This window comes from Sebastes umbrosus, chromosome 18 (genome assembly GCF_015220745.1).
Source record: "Sebastes umbrosus isolate fSebUmb1 chromosome 18, fSebUmb1.pri, whole genome shotgun sequence".
Classification (NCBI taxonomy): Eukaryota; Metazoa; Chordata; class Actinopteri; order Perciformes; family Sebastidae; genus Sebastes; species Sebastes umbrosus.
Window position 1 is genome coordinate 6,045,497 of NC_051286.1, and position 22,056 is coordinate 6,067,552.

Sequence of the window (22,056 nt, forward strand, 5' to 3'; positions counted from 1 at the left end):
TTACCCTCCACTACATCTCCCCGGTTAAATCTAAACAGCTCTAGCCGAAAGCTGAAGAATGTGAAACAGAAACAGGCCCCCCGAAACACAAACAGACTGATTTCACAGCAGAAACCTATCAGTCTCTGCACAGCCTGTTAGCAATGTAAACACACACATACATGCACGAGAACAAGGAACAAAGTCCATCCCACGAGCCTCCGTCTGTGTGAATATGGGTTAACAGCTTGTCCTCTTTCTGCTGGTCAAAGTGTAACCCTAACTACAACATCAAATGAGAAACGGCTTTTTGATCCCTCCTACACATGGGGTGTTTGAGCATTAAACTCAAAACAGGACGCAGGCTTGTGAGGAGGAACAAGACGAGACAAAGAAAAATCCAAGCTCTGCGTCCTATCAAACCAGCATAACTTTCACTCCCTCCCTCCCCCCCTCCCTCCCTCTGTCTGTCTGTCTGTCTGTCTCGCTGCTCTGGTGTTATCAGCAGATATGGAGGAGGTAGAAGGAATGAGAGCGAGCGCAGCTGCAAGTGTTTGTTGTGTCAGTCTGTTCTGGTCGGCTCTGTTCTTGCGCAGTTCCTTATCACACTTCAAACAGCTCTCGCTCCTTCTTGTTCCCACAGACTTTTATCTGCCCACTTCTATTCAGTATAATTTACTCCCAATTCATGCGCCTCCATTTTGTAAAGGATTAGAGTCAAAGTCTGGTCAGGTTAGGGCCTGTAACGTACATTTAAATAGCTTCTTATCGTGGTTATAACTTCAACCTGCTCTTTTACTTTCTTAAACTCTGCTTTGTTCTATTCTGTGTAGAAGAATACTTCAACTTCTACAAGGGCTGGGCGATATGGCCAAAATCTTCTATCCCAATATAGCTCATTTCATATCTCAATAAAGATATATATCACAATGCAGCATGTTTTCTGGTAATTCAACAAATAAATAGTCTACATGAAATAACCACATGGTTTTGTATACTCCTGTATGAATTAAAGGTCTTATTAATAACATTTTTATGTAGACAAATCATTTAAAAAAATAAAATACATCTACAGAGCTTTAAGAAAGGTGTCAAGTAAAAGTATGGCTTTTCCAAAAAAAATCCATAAATGTATATTCCTATATCTATAAACCAAGCCATATTCGAAGTAGTTGTTGCTTCATCTCTCAAAAAAAAGTATAAGCTTTGCGAAGCTAACAGCCATGAAAACAGACTGATATCAATGCTACCCTGGTTGTTAGGGATGAGCTTCAGCAGAGACCTCATCACTGGATTCAATTTCCATTTACAGGGCTCATGAATTTAAGGTGATCTGATTCAGTACACGGCGACTAGAAATACTGCCACTGTTCACGGTCCAAAATCTAGAAATAAATCAATTTCACTTCTGTTGCGCTCGTATTGTTCACACTATTCAAACTAGACAACAACACTGCTTTAAAACAATTTCATCGGGTGATTTTTCTCCCTGAACACACATATAAAAAGGTCTTTGTGACAACAGAGAAAGCTTTCTAAATTAGCTTATTGAAAACGCCAACAAAGAAAAATCATATCATACTCCCACGATACATTAAGTTGGTTAAACCACGCTTCATTATACTCTAATAACACACTAAATTGATATCACAGCAGCAAAGAAAAATGATTTACAATTCACTTATGAAAGTCAGGACAGAGTGGGCTTGTCATAACAGCCATGGAGTGAAAAAACATTAAAAAAAAAACTGTCAAAGCCCACTCTTTGTTCACAGTGTCATTTAGAAGAAGTTTAGACGGCTTTCTAATTTGTTCTCACAAGTAGGTGGAGGTTCTGCACTCTTCTAGGATGCGTTGCTGGCGAGCAACAGGTTGTTGATTTGTCTCTGATTCTAAGAAAAACCAGGCGATATTATTAATGTGACTCGTGTTGTGAGGAATCCCAGAAGACAGAGCTACATGTTGAGTAGCTGTCAAATTCATCATACAAACATTAAATATAGACCAAACTATTTGTTTTACATTGACAAAGTTGAGGACCAAGTTAACCCCTTTACATGCAGTTTTTTCCCTTAAGTAGCTTTAAGGTTGTAAAATAGAGTGAAACATTCAAACCCATTCCACCAAATAGAAATATTCTAGATCTATTGTGCATCATTTTATACAAATTTCCACCAAATTCAGCCTGACATATTTAATATCTTTGAAAATGTTGGGATTTCTGGTAGAATCTGAAATAATGTTGAGTGTATTTCAACAATTTTTAGCTGCACAACATGAGTTTCTAATGACTGACCTCTGATATTTAAGGGGTTAAGATAAATGGTGCATAATTTTGCCTAATCTACTAAGAAATGTACTGTCAGTACTAAATCTTTCAATATACATTCTTAATACAATTAAATGTTCCAGATCTCTATGTTCACAAAAACTCACACAGCAGCCCTGTCTCCTAAAGATTGCGTTCCCATACAACGAAATTGCATTGTGAATTACGTTTCAATGGAAACATAACCATGATGGTTTTTTTTACTAAACCTAACCAAGTAGTTTTGTTGCATTTTTGTTGTGTTTTGGTTCAATTTTGTAGATATTTTGAGCCTAACCATGATGTTTTTTATTAAACGTAAGCGAGTAGTTGCCTAAACACATTAACCACGTGTTTAAAACTGTTTAAAACTGTGACCATAATCCGGGAGAAAATATGTTTCCCTCGAAACACAACTGAGGATGCAGTTTAGTTGTATGGGATTGTAATTTTTGTAGGAGACAGGGTTGCACACACTTTAACAGCTTTGTGTATGTTTTTGTGTTCCTATATTTAAGACAACCAGCACCAACAGCTCCAAAATCTTTAACTCTTGACTAACTTACAGAACAGTCACGACTCTGTCTGAACTTCAAAAACATGCTCAGTTTAACTTCAAAGAAATCTGGAATCTTTGAAGAGAAAGAATACACTAAAGAGCAAAGTGTCCACTTTCTCACATTATAAAGGCAGAGCTGTGAGGATAAAACCAGAGCAACTCTTCAACAACTTTAAATGAGGTCATACTTTATGGGCATAAATACTGGAGAAATACAAGGTCTTACGTATTAAGAGTTGTGCTACCATCTAGGACATTATGGGTCCATGTAATCTAGGAAGAATCTAGTAAACCTTGAGTATACCTGAAGAATGCTAACAGCAGTTCATTATGGAAAGCTTGGCTAGTGGTGGTATGTAAACGTTGATAACATTGTGTAAAGGGACGAAAAAGAAACCACTTTCTATGCCTCCCATGTCTAAAAATGTACTTTACGTTTTGTTCACTTTACTTAAGGCCAACAATAACCACTTAGAGTAACTTATAATCACAGTATAATGCATTATAATAAAGATTATAATGTATTACAACAATGACAAGTAAATAATAGGAACACTATGATCCTTGCAGGAAAAAAATGTCAGTGAGTGACCAGCAATTATGAAGTATTATGATACTTGACCTAACTATAAAAAAAAAAAAAAAACATAAAATACTTTATAAGGTGTATGAGAACAGCCTTGTTATAGACATGGGCATCAAAGAAAGTGTTACCAAAAAAGTATTTAGAAAATGTATTAAGAAAATGTACTTTTACACTTAAACATGCATCAATGTTTCCCGCCACCACTCGTAATTGTGCCATATATGAGAGAAGAAAGGGGCAATATGAAAAGTACTGTAGAATAGACTACATCCTATTATTAGCAACTGAAGATAGATCCTCTAACATCAGATTATTTTTGCTATAAGCCTACATGAAATAAAATCCCTGCTGTGTCTATGGCCCGTTTAATGAAGTCCACATTTAACATCACCAGCTCAACATCATCACCGGTAATGATGAAATAATTATGTTTAGGTCATACACACAGCGAGAAGTGAATTCACAAAAAAAAAACATGCAGTCGCTCTCCTTCTCCTCTTTCACTCCCTCTTCTGCTGCCTCGATTAAAGTCACCCCCCGCCCTCCCTCCCTCCTTCAATCTCTCTTGCTCTCTTTGGACCACTAACCTTGATTCACTGTTCTACTCGACTCTGCCTCGGGCTGGGACATGCATTCACACACACACACACACAGACACATGTACAGACAGGCAGATTTACAAGCAAACACACGGCGGCATACGCTGTATGGGAGATATACACATGTACTTGACCATGGTAAAGTAGAAGTGGTTAGTTTGGGGCCAGCGCAAGGGGAAAGTGTGGCTAACCGAAACCACATGTGGCTGACTTTCTCTCGCTCCATCCAGAGCTATGCGAGCCTCTGGTGTGTGTGTGTGTGTGTGTGTGTGTGTGTGTGCGTGTGTCTGCGGAGGGGGAGGTGAGATAGCAAACGGCAGGAGGAGAGGCAGAGCTAGACTCATGGCTTGACTTTAACCTTTATTTATCCAGGGAACAGTTGTGTTGGGCAGACATGCTGTTTGTAGCCATGCTGCAAGGTTACACGCCTGGGAGCTGTCCCACTGTAACTACCGCTTTCTACTGGTAGCCACTGCAGCAGTGCCACCAGATCAGTCGCAGGTTAAGTGCTTTGCACAAGGGCAAAGTTACAACAAGTACAAAGTAGTACTTACTGAAGCCACGCCATACATCAGAACCTCTGTTTATGTGTCAAATAGGACACTGACCATCAGGGCTCAAAGTGGGCCAGTACTCACTGGTACGCAGTATCGCCACTTCCACATTTTACTCCTTGGCGTACCGTGACTTTTTCTTGCGTAGCGGAACTTCTCACAAGCTGCCGGTACTATTCTCTGCCCTCTCCATATCAGGTTCTCTGGGAGATTCATACTGGTGATGCATAACGGCAACAGCAACAGCACCAGCGTATTTGTACAGCGCCCCATAAAATCTCTTCCTAACAGGATGCGATGCAAACAAGCGGATATCAGATTGTTTCAGTTTTTCCTAATGTTGATGTCCTCGCCTGCTCCGTGCGTCAGCAAACAGGATGAGCACTGCTGACTAAAATCGGTTTTCAAAATGTGTCAAATCAAAGTGTTTGCATCCAAACAATTACAAAGAACGTCTCTCTTCTGTTTCCTCCATCTTAGTGTCAGCCAATCGCACAATATAAGGGATGTCACTGTATATATTTTTGCTTCATCAGTAATCAGTAATCTAATTGCTGGTTATAAATGGCAAGTACAGCTAATGATAATTCCAGGGCTGCTGCTTGATTAAACTGACCCTCAATCAAATCAACATTTAACCAAACAGTCACGTTAGCTTTCATCCAATGAAGATGCTTCCTGGAAAAGGATCTGACGTCATGACTCCAATGTGGGTGATGAATAAGTATTGAGCAGAAGGATCACAAACTTTTTAAACAGTGTTTGAGAGCAATGCAGCAGTTCATAGATGAATAAAGACTTCTCCATTTTGAAACACAATGCATAAGTGTTTCTATTCGCTGACTGTGCAAACTCTGACCTGCAAATCTGACAGAGCTGACTTGAGATCACACCAAAACAGGAAACATATCCTTGAATTTGTCAGTTGTATGGGCTTCAATTGAAGTAATTCAGAGACTGAGTGAATATATTACAAGGTGTTGCTTTATGTGGCATGAATGTGAAAATATGGTAATGAAAACTCATTGACCTCTTAAAGTAAATCAGAACATTTTTCAACCTTGGTTGTATTTTCATGATTGTGGCGATTCTGAATAAAACGACTTAACACCTTTCCTCTGCCATTCATTTTGACAAGTTTCACTATCAATGCAAACACCATGCTTGCGTCCAATGCATGAACACCCTGTGGTGCTTGCAAATTTATCTGCAATTGTCTTTCAAATCGCTTTTGTGAAACAGGCCCCTGGGTAACATGACTGCAGTATAATCAGATTAAAACTATATTAGCTATTCTTGCAAGGAGATGTACTTTAGGGGGAAATCCACTGGCCAGTGGTGATCAGCCAGAAATTTGAAGGCGACAATAAGTTGTATTTCTAACTTGTCTACTACACAACGCTTCCAATTATGTCTGTCAAAGATTGGCTCATACGTCAGAGAGACCAGAAGTTTCAAATGGAGCCACTCTGGAGAGATATTTCAAAAAGCTCTGTATGATGGATGAAGAACAATGGACAGATATACCTTTGACAATTGTGTACATAACTCTGAATAACAGCAGTAGGCTACACTAAAGCGTTTTTGTTGTAAAATGCATAATTTCTACTACATAGAAAACATACTTCTACTCTGGCGTTTTAGAATCACTAAAAAAAAGAAGTTTGAAGACGCTCCTGACCCCGTTTTAGTTTGAAAACTCGGGGGGTTGCATTTTAGTCTAGACGGGTAGAAACGGAGACCATTGAAAATGATGGCGCTGACACTCACGTTCGCTTCTTGATTGGGCCTTATCGGTCATAACGTGTCCTCTCTGAGTTGTCGCGCCCCTATCATGTGACACTTTTCCGGAAGTAAACAAATGGCATCAGCAAGTGGTTAACTACCAGTGGTTAATTCAACATGAATAAAGAATTACAGGTGTTGCTGACCTTGTCGTCTCTGCTAACAGCTGTTGTGCAGTTCATTTCTGCATTTTTATAATGCTACTACGGCCTACATGCGCATGAAGCAAGCTATTATTCAAACGATTTGTAAGCAGCGTGTCCAGCAGCGTTTGAAGGAGGGCGATGGACATAAAACAGAGGACTTTCCTTTTGTTATGTATGCTTATTTTGTTCTAGACAACTATTGTGAAGTTCACAAAGAAACTTTAAACGAACAAAGCATATAAGCTGCTCTCCAGTACGACAGGGACTTCCAGCCACCCGAGTGTGAGAACAGACAACGACGAAACCGGGGGGAAACGAGTGAGACGTGTGTGGAACAAATTTCTTGACCCATAATGTAGTAAAATTTGTATCTGTTTATGTTTTAAAGCAAATCTGATGTGTGTGAGAGAGATAAAGCAAGACTAGAAGCAGCCTTGTAAAGTGCGTTTGAAAAATAAAACTTGTTTTTATCCCACTAAATTCATCTCTGTTCAATTGTGTGTGTGCGAAAGCTAGAGGAAGACCTTACAATAACACTCAGTTGTATTTTCTGTAACTCAGCAACGGCGTTTTAAAATGAAAACGCATTAGTGTGGATGTAGCTTTAGATAAATTCATACCTGGATCTGAAAGGTATTCTACAGATTGTCATTGAAGTTAAAGACTCCCCATTGAGAGCTCAACACACAGACTGTACTTAACTTCATATAGCTCCCTTTGTAGTGAGGGACTAACCCTACGAGACACAGCGACGCTGTGTGTTAAGGTAGTATTGTGTGCATGTGTTTGTGTCTGTGTGTGTGTGTGTGTGTGTGAGGATGAGTGTAAGAGACAGTTTATGTCATGGGGAGGCAGAGCTGTATCTGCTAACCGTTACTCCAACAAGACAGCTCGCTTGGCTCACAATCACACACACACACACACACACAACCAACACACACACATGAGATGCACACACAGACACTTTATTTACCTTTGGCCCAATATAGACACAGTGACAGTTAACCTAGCCACTTAATACAAAGAGACAGTTTCTTCTACAAAGACTTATATTCAGAGGGGGGTAGTGTGAGTCAAAGTAAATCTGGCTGAACTGAAAACAGAGCAGAGAGAAAACACTAACAAAAGCATTCCAGAGAGTGGATGAGAGAGATAGTAAGACTCAGAAAAAGGAGAGAGAGAGAGAGACCTTGACGTGATACAGGAGGGGGTGAGGCACAGACGAAGGAGTGAGGATGTTTGGAGCCAGCATGACACTGTAGAGAGGAATTTGTTCTTTAGTTTCAGATAAAACATAGAGAAACATCACTGTTTCGTTTGGCAGCTGTATTAACTGATATCAACGGGCAATGGCAGAAGTAAATTACACTTACAGTACTTGTGTTACTATAATTGAGAGTTCCTGTTTAATTTTACTTTAAGTTTTCCTTAAAATGTTGCAGAAGCTGAATTGATTAGTCGATTAATTGATTCATAGATCGACAGAAATTCTTTGGTAACTATTTTAATAACTGATTAACCCTTTGAACTCTGCAATAGAGATGGTCAGCCAGTGCCAACATTAGTATTTTGGATAAAACCTCAGTTTGGATGTCAGTGTTTGTAGCTATTGTCAGCTTATAGGCAACTATTGGAAACTGCAGTATGAGTTTAGGTCAGTTAGAGATCCATAATTTCAGCATTAATAAGTAACAGTAACTCACTTTTAACTTATTCTAAAAGTACTGTATTGTTCTTCTGTTCCTCCCATGTTGCCCTGTCTGTGTATAACTCCCTTAACTATTACGGTTTCCACCTGAAACAGAATCCACACACTTAATCCCTGTAATACAACACCATTCAGTCTGGATTTGGGAACACAAAATCCCACCCTTGATTTTGTTGTGGGTCTTTGGAGGGGGAAACAGTGAAATTGGAGAAACGAGGGAGAGAGGAGATGGGAAAGAAGGGTGGGAGGAGGAGGAGGAGGAAAAGAGGGAAGAGAGGGGGAATAAGGAGAACATGAGAAGGGGGGAGGGTTTGATAAACGTTGTGTTGCTTTGTTTAGGCTAGTGAGCCATAAATTCCAAGGAACAGGAGGGAGGAGGACTGGAAGAGGGGAATGAGGTAAAATAACCGTTAGGAGAAGCTTGAAGGGGAGGAAAGGAGGGAGTCGAACTTAGATATGTTTAGCAAAAAGGGATGAGAGGAGAGGAGAGGAGACCAGAGGACAGGAAAGGAGAGGAGAGGAAAGAAGATAAGATGAACGAAGGTGAAAGGAGACAAGAGGAGACAAGAGGGGACGAGTGGAGGCAAGAGGAAAGGAGACAAGAGAATAGGAAAGAAGAGGAGATGAGAGGAGACTAATGGATAGGAAAGGAAATGACACAAGAGAATAGGAAAGGAAAGGAAGGGAGAGGAGACTAGGAGTCAAAAGGAGACTAGACGACAGGAAAGGAGAGGAGACACAAGAAAGGGAGAGGAAAGAAGATGAGAGGAACGGAGGTGAAAGGAGACAAGAGGAGATGAAAGGAGAAGAGGAGGCAAGAGGGGACGAGTGGAGACAAGAGGAAAGGAGACGAGAGAAAAGAAAAGAAGAGGAGATTAGAGGACAGGAGAGGAAGTGAGGAGAGGAGAGGAGAGGAGAGGAGAGGAGAGCTGTCTGAACTGAACTGACTGACTTCTCTCGACTCCACCAGACACGGTGGAGTCTGCACAGTATCAACATCGCTGAGGAGTGTGTGTGTGTGTGTGTGTGTGTGTGTGTGTGTGTTGCTACTATACTTTCACAGTAAGGATCTCACTACTCTCTACCTCCCAATGAAAACCTCACATGTCCTATTTTGGTGTTTTTCTTGGTTGCCATGTTGCTCTACAGCTGTGTGTCCGTTGGGAATTTCACTGCGCTGCCTTCTTATCACTTCCAGTGGAAAGGACACACTGTTTGCACCATTCAAAACACATTTATTCAGTGCTGCTCACTTAAAAACAGAAGTGACTTCGGGGGAAATACGGTCCCAGTAGGTGTCCTGACTCTACAATCTATAGGAACCGTGAGAAAACTATTGTTTAGTTCCATGAATGCGTGGAGATAAATCTGAACCGCTGAATGTTTGGAGGTATGAAGCTGCCCTGTCCCCTCTGTCACTTGAAGCTGTTGGTGGTGCTGCATATTTTAACTTTGATGTAAGCCAGTAACATACTCTGATGTTTACACATTATTTGTGACCCCCCCCTAAGGAGTATGCATTTCAGTTGCATTCAAGACTACTACTACTATACTCTTTTGTAGGCTTTTATTATAGATTAGATTTAATTTAATTCCCCTCCATACTTTGCCTGATATCTTCCACTCTAACCGATTTCCATATCCGCCCGAATCTAACGCCATATTAAGTTGACACTGATGCGTAGCCGCTGGTTTTGTCAGGATTTTAAGAGAGGAGCGAAGTAAACACAAACTACAATGTCGGGTGATATTGAGAAGACATGCCGTCTACGCATAGACTGTATATAAGAACCAGAGGTGACACGAGAGGGTGGAGCTAAGTATGGCCGAACACTGAATAAGACATTTTTAGGTGACCAAAATGATAAAATTACCTTTCATGAAGTGAAAACACACTGTGAAAGAGTTAAAGTTGTAAGATGAAAACGCAGACAACACCCAGACTGGACAACATCATAGTCACGACCTGTCAATCACAAGATAGCCACGCCCTAAAGCATCACCTACTTCATGGTTTATTTTACTCTAAATGGGATCATCAGGGAATTTTATATTTTTAAGATGTTTTCTTAAACTAAAATGTGCTATACAATTAGCAAACTCCTTGAAGGAATAACTTGAAGGAAGTGCGTAGGTTGTGTGCTTTACGTTCGCGAGTGTCGTGTGCGGTACAGAAATAGATAGAGAGAGAGAGAGAGAGAGAGAGAGCACGCAATGGAGAGTGTGTATGAGATGGACTCACGGTGAGTATGAAAATAACAGTAAAGCTGTGAGCGTAGCAGAGCAGTGTATGTACAGTTTAGGCTGTCGGTGAAGAAATGCAACGACTCCTCAAGCCACAAGCCAAGTTCCCGTGTTTTGCTTGCCACAGTCTGTTTACTGAAGGGGGTTAGCTGCGAAGTTAGCCACAACTTTGGCTCAGGCTCACTTAAGGTGGGCTGTTAAGGCGGACGAGCGCTGATCTCATTATGGCAAGCCGCTCCTCCGAGTTTTGCTAATCAAATTTTAGGTCAATTGATTTGTTATCAATCACTCGGTTAATTAAAGGTTTCATCACTTATTTAGTTTGTGAGTCCTTGGGCTCAGCTCTCTGTAAAATATCTACACCAGTAAAGTGGAAAATGAAACATGATTGAGGGAAGATACTGAATTATGATCGTAGATATCAAAGGTTAATGAGCCTCTAGCTAAATTTTCTCATATTTTATTCATATAAATAAGGCTTGTTTTGAAGATGAAAATTAAGACATCATTGATCTTATCTATATATGTAATATGCTTGGATATGGTAAGATTGATTTATTGATATATGACTTATCACAGACAGTGTTTCAGAAATCAAGGCTGTGGAGGACCAACCAGGAAACTGACAGACAGATGTTCAACATTTAAATGTCTGCAAACTCCCACACACCGCCTGTCTGTCTGTCTGCTGGAGTGATTGACTGTAGGTGCGTATACGCAAATGCTGTCAGACTGACCATGTGTCTGCAGTCATCCAGTCATCTGCAGACAGGAGGGACACACACACACACTGGCTGGCAGGCAGACGGACCAATCGACAGATTAGGACGACAGACAGACAGACAGACAGACAGATAAAAAAAAAACGGTGTAACATCATTTAGAGAAAGAAGATAGCTCTGGAATATCTGCTAGATTTAAATCTGCGCTTACACAGACAGACAGAGGACCAGCATGGTGGGGATGTGAAGATACATGGTCGGGGGAAGGGATGGAGATGATAATCTTAATGGACTGGTCATCTGTCTGTGAGCCCCCCTGATTCACACTAACATAGAGGAGGGTTTATATATCTCGAAAGCTTTCTGCTGCTTTTGAACTGAAATCAGCTTAAAGAGCAGACGAGAGTTATTGGAAAAGTAGTATAAGAACAGTAAAAATAGTGTCAGGATGTATAATGTGGCTGTATGGCTGAAAGCTGCAGAATGTCCTGTGGGGTTTTATCATGAGGCTACACACAGAGATCAGGAATGAGACTTGCTATGGTATACTGCACAGAGATTGCTTATGGCTACTTGTGTGTGTGTGTGGTGCAGCTTCGTGACAGATGTCGTCCTAACTGGACTAATGGAAACCACTTCAGCCACTGCCTTTAGCTACACACACACACACACACACACAGAGAGACACACTAGAGCCCTTTGGCCATGTCCATAAACCCAGTCCACCTGAAGGCTAACAGGAAGAGGCTCAATCCTTCACATACACAACTTTGTTGTCACATTTACTCAACGTACAGACAAAGAAAAACACTGCCTAAAGTAAAGTAAAAAACAAAGAGCGTCTTTTTATGGACCGTCTTGAACAAATTCTTCCACTTGAAAGACACTTTCTTATCTTAATTTGTCTAAAATGTCTCGTAAGGAGCTTTGAGGGTGACAAAAATAGCCCTAGCAAGGACACTAAAAAGGCACATGCTCCTAAAAAGTCACACTTCCGATGATCTCCACTTTAAATTCTCCTTTTGAAGACTATTTTGGGGTATTTTGTCTTTAGGTATTTGAGCAGAGAGGCTGAGATTAAAAACAAGTGAGAAGCGAGGACGCTGGGTTACACTTTGGCCAGCTGAGTCACCAGAATTCCCCACTCACACACTCAGTGGTTTGGCTCGACCCCAGTATCGTCAAACATTGGCCAAACATGTGGGACAATGGTTTGGTTTCAGTGACAACAGGAAAACCGGAGATCTACCGGCTGGTTTCTGCCCCCAAGGCTGACACTGAGTGTAACCTTCACAATTAATGTAAATACATTATAGTATTAATAGCTCATTTGAGCTATTAATAGCAGAGTTTCCTGCAGTTTTTATGGCAGATGAGAGCCACCTTGCCTGAAGTAGAAAACTGCCTCTGCCAACATCAGAGAAAAACTAATACACATAAAAAAGTATCATTAAAGAAAGCTTATTTCAACCTGGTGTATTTCACATACATAATGAGGCTATTGTGAAACTACGGGTCGTGCTAACTTTGCACTTGCCACCTCCACTGGAGAGATTTGGGGAAACAAAGACTTGCATAAAGCAATGTATATTGGGGCAAGCTGCAAAAGCCTCCTACAGCTTTCTGAATAAACATGATTAAGACATGAATCATTTCAAATGTTTGCCTTCGTCTGACCAAAAGAAAACACAGAAAGTAGCCACCTGGAACAGCAATTATTGCTGAACGCACATTATTCTTATATTTTTTTCTACCAAAAATGTTTTGCATTGGTTAGGGGGTGCTTGGCTGAAAAAATATTTCAAAGGGGGTACATTATTAAAAAAAGTTTCTAGTAAAATGTGACTAAGAAGTGAAAAAGAAAGTCAGCTAAACTAAGAGTGAGACGAAAGGTTTTTGACCATATAATGTCACGTCATAACTTGGCATAAAAGAAAGGAGAAATTTGGATATTTCGGCTACTTTTTGAGGGACTCAGTGGGGTTTATCTTGTGGATGGAAATTGAAAGCTTGACTGGATATGAAAGATGTTAATATACCATCAAAGCAGATGATCAGATCTCCGTCCTTCTTTGGAGTTGTGAATTATTCAAAATAGAACAAGAGTATTACAGAATTGGATCGATTGAAGTTTGATTTCGTCCCTGCAAACTCGAAATGTATGGAGATATGTGGTAAATCCACAGCTAATGTACTAAATCGTAAACCTATTCTTCAAAACACTACACCTTTATTAATTTCGACCTCATCTACAACCTATCAGGTAAGAGCTCACAGAGCGATAACAGTAGTCACAAACACCTCCTGTCTCAGGGACTGAGTTGAGTGTAATCTACAGAGATTAGTGAGAGCAGATGTAGAACCTGCCAAAACCACTTTCAAGAACCTGTCCTGCTTAATATGAACTGACAGTATTCCTGCCTCGCTGGGCTTTCATTAGGTCTCTATTATTTTTGTATTAAATAATTTGTGTTTTGGAGCATAGCACTCCAAATCCTATGTTTTACTCCCACACACCTAAAAAACAACAAATAAATCAAAGCTTCTTTTTTTCAGTTTTTAAGGATTAACCAGAATGTGACCTTCACTGTGGAGTTTTATTGCTTTTGATTTTTTGTAAATAAACATCATATTTGCTTTGATTTTGTCACGGCGAAGCCTTGTGGGATACCAAACTCCACAGTTACACCGTGATCTCTCTGTAAGCCTCTGCAGTGTGAAATATCTGCGGTGTATTTTACTAACCTGTCACTTTCACAACAAAAAACAACTCCCTCATTAACAACCATCCGCTGTGAGTGTTTGTGTGTGAGAGGGAGAAAGACAGAGGGGGAAGGGAAGATATATTAGAGGATAGGTGTGAGACAGGATGAGAGGATGTGTGGACAGTTAGAAGAGAAGAAGAAGAGGTGTGGTCGGCTACTGCAGGAACAAAGTTACTCAGAGCTCCTTTATTAAAGAGCAGGATCAGCTAAACAAACAGCACCTGGAAACTTCAAACCTCCCGACAGCTGTCTATGTAACTGCACAAAGACAGACGGAGACAGACGAACACAGCAGGGGAGACACACACAAATGGCATGTAGATTAACAGAGAGACAGGTTGGCAGAGTCACGAGACAGATAACCGCAAACCAGCAAAAGAGCACTTCAAACATTTCATCAAGATGGCATGGTTAGTAAAGATGGGATGACAGCGGATGAGAAACAATTAGATCACTTCAACGGACGTCTACACATTGAAAAAGGAACTTTGGGGTGAAGACTGTGGGCGAACGATGACGACACTAAAGACTATTGACGGTGATGATGACTATGACAGATGAAGCTCAGCTATTGGCTGACCACTCGTAACTCACCCTTCTCAGCGCGCCCCATGTGAGCTGGTTCCAACAGAAGCAAAGCAGAGAGTAAGAAGACAAAATTAGATTGGAGAGCATGCACAGGTGTATCATCACATACACACAAGAGGAAAGCTGTGAATTTTTGAAATTCAGCATATATCTATTCAGCATATATTGCAGGACTTGAGCAAAGAAATTCTTAGTCGACTAACACTCATACGATTTTGTCGAGTAATCGATGATTTAATAAACAGATCTGTGAAACTGAGTTTCTCCACAAACAAAAGCACCACTTTAAATCTCGGGTTTACCAGAGATGTGCTCATAAGTTTCTAATATATTGTTACACATTCTGCTCAGCAGCAGCAACCAAATGCACCAACAGCTTCAGAAATCATACAAAATAAAAGCAATGACATAATAATGGAAATATAACCTTCTATTTGATATAACACACCCAAATCTGTATCAAAAAGGGGAAGGACAATCTGTTGACTGCACATGTTCCCTAACATAAACTCTAACCTTTAACCAACAGATGCCCAACCTCAACCTTTAACCTCTACTTCACCTCATGGTAACCCTAAAAATAATCATTTTCCCAAGACTGTCGTCACCTGCTGCCACTTCTCTCAATCTCTTTCTAAACACACACACAGCAGCCATGTCTCCATTATATATATCATTATCCCCACACACTAGACTACACAACTGGTACTGAGGCTGCTCACATCTGTGTGAGTGTGAGGGAAAGAGAGTGTGTGTGTGTGTGTGTGTATGCAGTATGCACTGTAATGTAATTAATCAAGTGAGAGTGTTGATTACTTAATCTGTCATTAGCCAGCCATGTGTGTAAGTGTGTGCGTATAGTATGAGTGTGTATGTGAGGCAGCAGGGTGTTTCTAGCCCCCCTTGTACCGACAGCTGTGACCAGAGCCAATCAGGGCAGAGCAGAGATTGATGATACTGGACTAATACCATCATTCATCAGGGATGTGATATTTCAGGGATTGGGATTTGTTTTGGACGTGCCGCCTCCCTTCATTTCCAATGAGACTTTCTTGGTTTCACTTCCTGCTCGCTGACTGATGATTTACACGCATCCCGCAACAGCATCCAAAGGTTAATCTGGACCATAACATTGGTTAGTATTTTAGTAGTATAAGTAGTATTTTTTAAGAAACAAAAGCCAAAATTCTCTGATTCCAGCTTCTTAAATGTGAATATTTTCTGGTTTCTTTACTCCTCTATGATAGTAAACTGAACATCTTTGAGTTGTGGACAATACAAGACATTTGAGGACGTCATCTTGGGCTTTGGGGAACACTGATAGACATTGTTCACCATTTTCTGACATTCTATAGACCAAACAACTATTCGATTGATCAAGAAAATAATCATCAGATTCATCGACAATGAAAATAATCATTAGTTGCAGCCCTAATTCATGGAAATCTGAATCATAAAGTCATGTTCTCACTTTCCCTCCTTCTTAACTCTCTGACACCAACAAGAGGCTAAAGTTTGCATCGTCGCTATGTGACGCTAATCCATTTTTCAACACAAACCCTCAAATTCATTCATACACACACACACATGCACACAGTCTAATGAGGGATTAGCTAATGAATTCTCTCAACAGATTAATTACATTTACACACTCACGCCTGTGTGCGCACAGACTTCATCCACCAAACGACTGAAGACATGAGCCAGTACTTTCAAAGAGATGGGTTTTTTTTTTTTAAATCTATCACTAAATTGAAATCCGTAGACACAGATTGGCTCTCTGGGCAAAGTGTTGTTTGATTTGAAGAGAAGACATTAAGACGGATCTGAAGGACGACGGGCAGAAGCATTACTTTTAAAGAGGAAAATAAATAAAACAGCCTTTGATTTGGTGCCATTTTACATGGCACGAGTAGAATGAGAAGGCATTTTCACATCAGTCTCAATGAGAGGCAAACATTGCACATGCTCGTCTTTGTACCACTGTACTCCGGAGGGCTTAAAAGCATCGGCCTCCCTCTTTCTCTTTAAGTGACAGCAACACACATTTGCTCACACACACACATAGGACATGACAGGGAAACACACACACACACTCCCTCCTGCCGTTTTCACAGTCTCTTGAGTGGAGGAGATGCCCACGGCCAAAAACCAATGGTTGCATTTCTTGTTTTTTTTCCCCCTCCTCCTCCTCTTTCCACTATCACCCTCTTTCTGGGGGAAAACACACAATTTTATTTCATCTTCCAAATGGAGCCAAAAAGTAATTATAATTAAACCAACTTGGTTCTAATGTTCAAAAATACTAAAATAATTCACAATTATAATTAAACCAGCTCAGATGTGGCGTTCAGTGGCAGCGGCAGCCCTCTAATTCGTCTGGAGACACTAATGGAAAACAATTATTTCACTTCATTAAGATTAAAGACGCCTGGAATCTGTGTCACAGCTCGATCAGAGAGGAGACAGATTTAGAAAGTTGTCAAATTAACATAAACTCACTTACACTCGCTCAAATTTATTACACTGACTTTGTAAGAGATAGGACAATACAAAACTGCAGCAAAACAGCACGATAAGAAGAGACAAGGGAGAGACAGATTTATATAAATGCCATAATTTACTTTCTAAATGGGGAACTAGAAGATAAAGAAGGAAATGAGGCAGATTTAGAGAAAAATCATCTTAACACAAACTCAAAGTGACTTTGTTAAAATGTGACGGACAGTTTTTAAATCCTCGCCACTGATTTTTTTCGTCCTTGTCTGTGATTTCAGAGAGCAACGGCGACTGATGCTGCACCACAACACACATCTCTCCTGTGATTTCCTTCATTATTGGCTTCTGATCTAACAGACACCACTTTTTTCTCAGTGACAGTTCACTCTGGCTGCAGCTTATTAACCCTATCAGTCCCATCTGTTTTAATATTTTACTGAAGAGATCAAATAAAAGTGCTGTCAGAGATGGAAACGACTGTTAAATCTAGCAAATCCTGCACTGTCTTTGCATTGGAGCTGCAACTAATGATTGTTTTCCTGATCAATCGATTAGTCGTTTGGTCAAAAAATGACAGAAAATGGTGGAAAAATGACGATCAGTGTTTCCCAAAGCCCAAGATGACGTCCTCAAATGTCTTGTTTTGTCCACAACTCAAAGATATTCAGTTAACTGTCATAGAGGAGTAAAGAAACCAGAAAATATTCACACTTAAGAAGCTGGAATCAGAACATTTTGGCTTTTTTTTCCTTTAAAAATTACTCAAATCGATTAAACAATTATCAAAAAAAAGCAATTAATTTGATAGTTGACAACTAATCGATTAACCGTTGCAGCTCTGGTGCTGTCAGTGATGGAAACAACTATAAAATCGAGCAAATCCTGCACTCTCTTTGCACTAGGGCTGCAACTAATGATTATTTTCATTGTCAATTAACCTGTTGAGTATTTCTCAAATATTCAATTAGTTGTTTGGTCTATAAAATGTCAGAAAATGGTGAAAAATGTCGATCAGTGTTTCCCAAAGTCCAATATGACATCCTCAAATGTCTTGTTTTGTCCACAACTCAAAGATATTCAGTTTACTGTCACAGAGGAGTAAAGAAACCAGAAAATATACGCATTTAAGAAGCTGGAAACAGAAAATGTAGTCTTTTTCTTTAAAAAATTACTCAAACCAATTCATCAATTATCAATTTAATAGTTGACAACTAATCGATTAACCGTTGCAGCTCTACTTTGCACCAAATGCAAGCTCTTGTTGTGCCATAAATGAGAAGTTGTCTCCTTTTCAACTTCATCAATTAGGATTCACAGCGTATACAGAGAAGGGGGATGGCAATCACACATTCATCCCCAGGAATTGGCTCCTTTCATTGCAATTAAACAATCATTTTCCCTGCATCTGATTTACTTAAATTACCACTGTTGCTTGCTTTTTTTTATTCCGAAATACAACCAACTTCTCTTTTTCAACCCCCTTTCAACGCTAACGCTATAGCGTCCACCTCCTCCTCCTACTCTCTGCAAAGCAACATCAAGTCACTAGTATTTACTTGCAAATTAACAGCACTCAAATTCCCAAAGAGGCCTCAAAGAAATTCCACACATTTGTTACCCAGAGGGCCAAATGGCCACAAGGGAGAGGAAGAGGAGGGGTTATAGTGGGTATAGGGAGGAGGGAGAGGGTGGCAATAAAACGTTCACAGATGACGTGGTAATTAATGTGTAATTTCTATGCAAATCATTAACATACTGAAGCAGAAAACGACGTTTTTATACTGTTTCTGATCATTCCTAGCACTTCAGTGGAGCATGATGTGTCCTTTATTGCAGCCATATATGGTTTTAGTGTGATTTTGGAGGTCAGCTGAGCTTTCTAACAGCTGCATCTCTCTTTCTATGTGTGTTTGAGTTCAGAGACGAACTGCTGCTGGTAAATACATCGCGCAGCAGACAGAGACACAGGTACAGAGAGAGTTTGCCTGCTCGGACACCGAAAGCTGCAGAAAATACATATGCACGGACTTTGTTTTCTCAAGTCCTGCACCAGCAACACACACAGCTATAAGATAATAACTCCCTTCTTGAGTTCATTTAGGGGACTTTTGCATTTGTGCATCGTCCCGGAGCGCATCAAGCAGCACGGTTGCAGGATTTTCCTCCTCGGAGTGCATACGTGTTTCTGCAGAAAAGACGAACGAAAGAGGAGCAGATGCACACTTTGCGATGTTTAAACTGAAGTCCAGGAGAAAGGAGCTCCCATGCATGCCCAGAAATATAAGGAAGAGTTTAATGTCACGGTCGTTTCAGTTACTACACACTGAAAGGGAATAATGCGCACGGCCGCATGTATAGTTTAAAAACACATCTTCACAGTTTGTAGAAAGATGAAACCTGCAGGGTCTGCAGAGGAAAAGTAACTGATCCTGTCCTTAAGTTAAATCGCACGGTGCACTAACAAAATGCATTTAATCAATCGGCGTATACAGGCTATATTCTCAACCATTAGGTTTTATTGCATGCAGCGTGAATAAAGTTGCAGAAGAGAAGAGGATCATTTGGTTTGCAGAGAGTGAAAAGCTCACGGCACTTTGCGAACCGAACCGACCATTGCATCGTACAAAAGAGCTCCTCTTTAAAGACCTAAAATACATCCCAGACTAAAGAGGATGACACCTTTAAAAACATGTATTATTAGGCTAATACTAAGACTTAAAATACATCCCAGACTACAGAGGATGACACCTTTAAAGGCATGTATTAGAGGCCAACACATGCATTAGTTAAAGACTTAAAATACAAAGAACGACCCCTTTAAAAGCATGCATTAGTAGACTAATATATGCATTAATTAAAGACTTAAAATGCAAAGAATGACATCTTAAAAAGCATGTATTAGTAGGCTAATGCATGCATTAATTAATGACATAAAATGCATCCCAGACTACAGAGGATGACACCTTTTAGTAGGCTAATACATGCATTAATTAAAGACTGAAAATGCATCCCAGACTACAGAGAATGATACCTTTAAAGGCATCTATTAGTAGGCTAAAAGATGCATTAATTAAAGACTTAATTTGCATCCCAGACTACAGAGAATGACACCTTTGAAGACATGTATTAGTAGGCTAATACATGCATTAATTAAAGACTTAAAATGCATCCCAGAATACAGAGAATGACCACTTCTAGTAGGCTAATACATGCATTAATTAAAGACTGAAAATGCATCCAAGACTACAGAGAATGACACCTTTAAAAGCATCTATCAGTAGGCTAATATATGCATTAATTAAAGACTTAAATGCATCCCAGATTACAGAGAATGCCTGGAATTGGAGTCCGAAATAATTGCCTAATGCTATAGATGACGGCAAGGAATCACACCATAAAGTGCAAGATCACTGTCATCATAAACAGACATAAAAGGCTGTAAGTCATCACTGTGTACAGTACGTGGATATTATAGTTATTATAGGAGGAGGTGATCTCCGTGCATAACTTTTTCTCCATTCATGCTCAGCTGAACGATGTTTCCCCTCCACACTGTGCTGTACAAGCAGCTCCACTCTCCACTCCGCTTCTAATACACGCTGTAAGCTCTACATGTTCAGTCATTGAGTCAAATAATACCACAAAAAGTCCGGAGCCCAAACAGAAATACTGCAACTTAAGTTTTAAACCTTTTCAGATTGAGTTCACAGCCCAACTATTGGTGTTTTAGCCATTTTGTGGATAGAAGAACCGACCTACTTGGCAAACAGACTCAGACAAGACTCACATCACACAGGCGTAATACGACTTGCTTTCAACGTTAAACACATTATATCAGTGAGAAAAAGGCACCAGACACTCCACGAAACCTCCATCCGAGGGTGTCAGCTTACAGCTGGTACATTTTCAACACGGTAGTGAACTTTTTTTCTCCTACTACACCTAAACACACCTGTCAGGGATTCATACACGGACACAGATGGTGAAAAAAAATAGAAAATAGTCCAAACTTTCCCAACAGAAACCACTCAAACAGTCGTTTTCTAACCGTTTTTTAACGTTTTTTTGAATTCTTACCTGTCGGTATCTGACCGTTGGTGTTTCCAACTGCCGACAACAGCAGCAGGAGTCCCGGCAGCAGCAACACGGAGAAAAGTGTATCATCCATGTTTTTTGAGTCCGTAACAGTTTTCCACCAGGACGAAAAGTTTCTCCTCCTCCGTCTTCTTCTTTCTTTATTTCTCTCTCTTTATATATTTTAGTGGGTTAGTATTCCTCCTGTTGTGGTGGATTCAGCCGCTCCATTCTCTCTGTTTCTCTCCTGGTTTCTCTCTTTTCTCGCTTCCTAGACGGGGCTCGAGAGGACACCACACTTTGTTTCACGCGGAGAGAGCGCGAGAGAGAGAGAGAGAGGCAGAGAGGGAGAGCGAGCGCAGCGGAGAGAGTGCGTGACGTCACGAGGCAGCCGTTGATTGAAAAAAAGAAAAACACTAATATAATAAAAGAAGCAATGAAGGAAAACTTGTATTTCTTGCAGCGTGTTGTTGTATTGTTTCTCAAAAAGGGATAAAACAAACAAACAAAAAAAAACTACAAAAAAACACTAAATCAACAATAAAACTGCTAATGACAATAATAACAACAAATGACAACAAGTCAAAAATTTAACAAAAAAACAAGCAAACTACAAAAAAACACTAAAATCAACAATAAAACTGCTAATGTCAAAAAATAACAACAAATGACAGCAAGTCAAAAATTTAAAACTAAAGAAAAACAAGCAAACTACCTAACCAAACCCCACTAAAACAACAACAACAATTAAACTACTACTAATAATAAAAACAACAAAGTGAACACCTGTCAAAAAGGATAAAAAAACAAGCAAACTACAAGAATCAATAAATCAACAACAATAAAACTTCTAATGACAAAAATAACAACAAAATGAACACCTGTCAAAAAGGGATAAAAAACAAGCAAACTACAAGAAACAATAAATCAACAACAATAG

General features: G+C 40.0%; 1 protein-coding gene across 17 annotated transcripts in view; it reads right to left on the reverse strand.

Moving 5' to 3' along the window:
* The window catches only part of ptprk (protein tyrosine phosphatase receptor type K), a 128,939-nt gene extending 107,477 nt beyond the window's left edge, over positions 1-21,462 (reverse strand). For 5 of the 17 annotated variants that reach the window (XM_037750183.1, XM_037750184.1, XM_037750189.1 and 2 more), the window contains exons 1-2: positions 21,120-21,459; positions 14,550-14,573 (exon numbers count right to left, since the gene is read on the reverse strand). In XM_037750183.1, the coding sequence (XP_037606111.1) occupies positions 14,550-14,573; positions 21,120-21,210 (115 nt within the window). In that variant the 5' untranslated portion in view covers positions 21,211-21,459. Of the gene's footprint in view, positions 1-14,549; positions 14,574-21,119 lie in introns of all 17 variants that reach the window. The other 12 variants (XM_037750178.1, XM_037750179.1, XM_037750177.1 and 9 more) reach the window with 5 other exon arrangements.
* Positions 21,463-22,056: the final 594 nt, after the last annotated feature.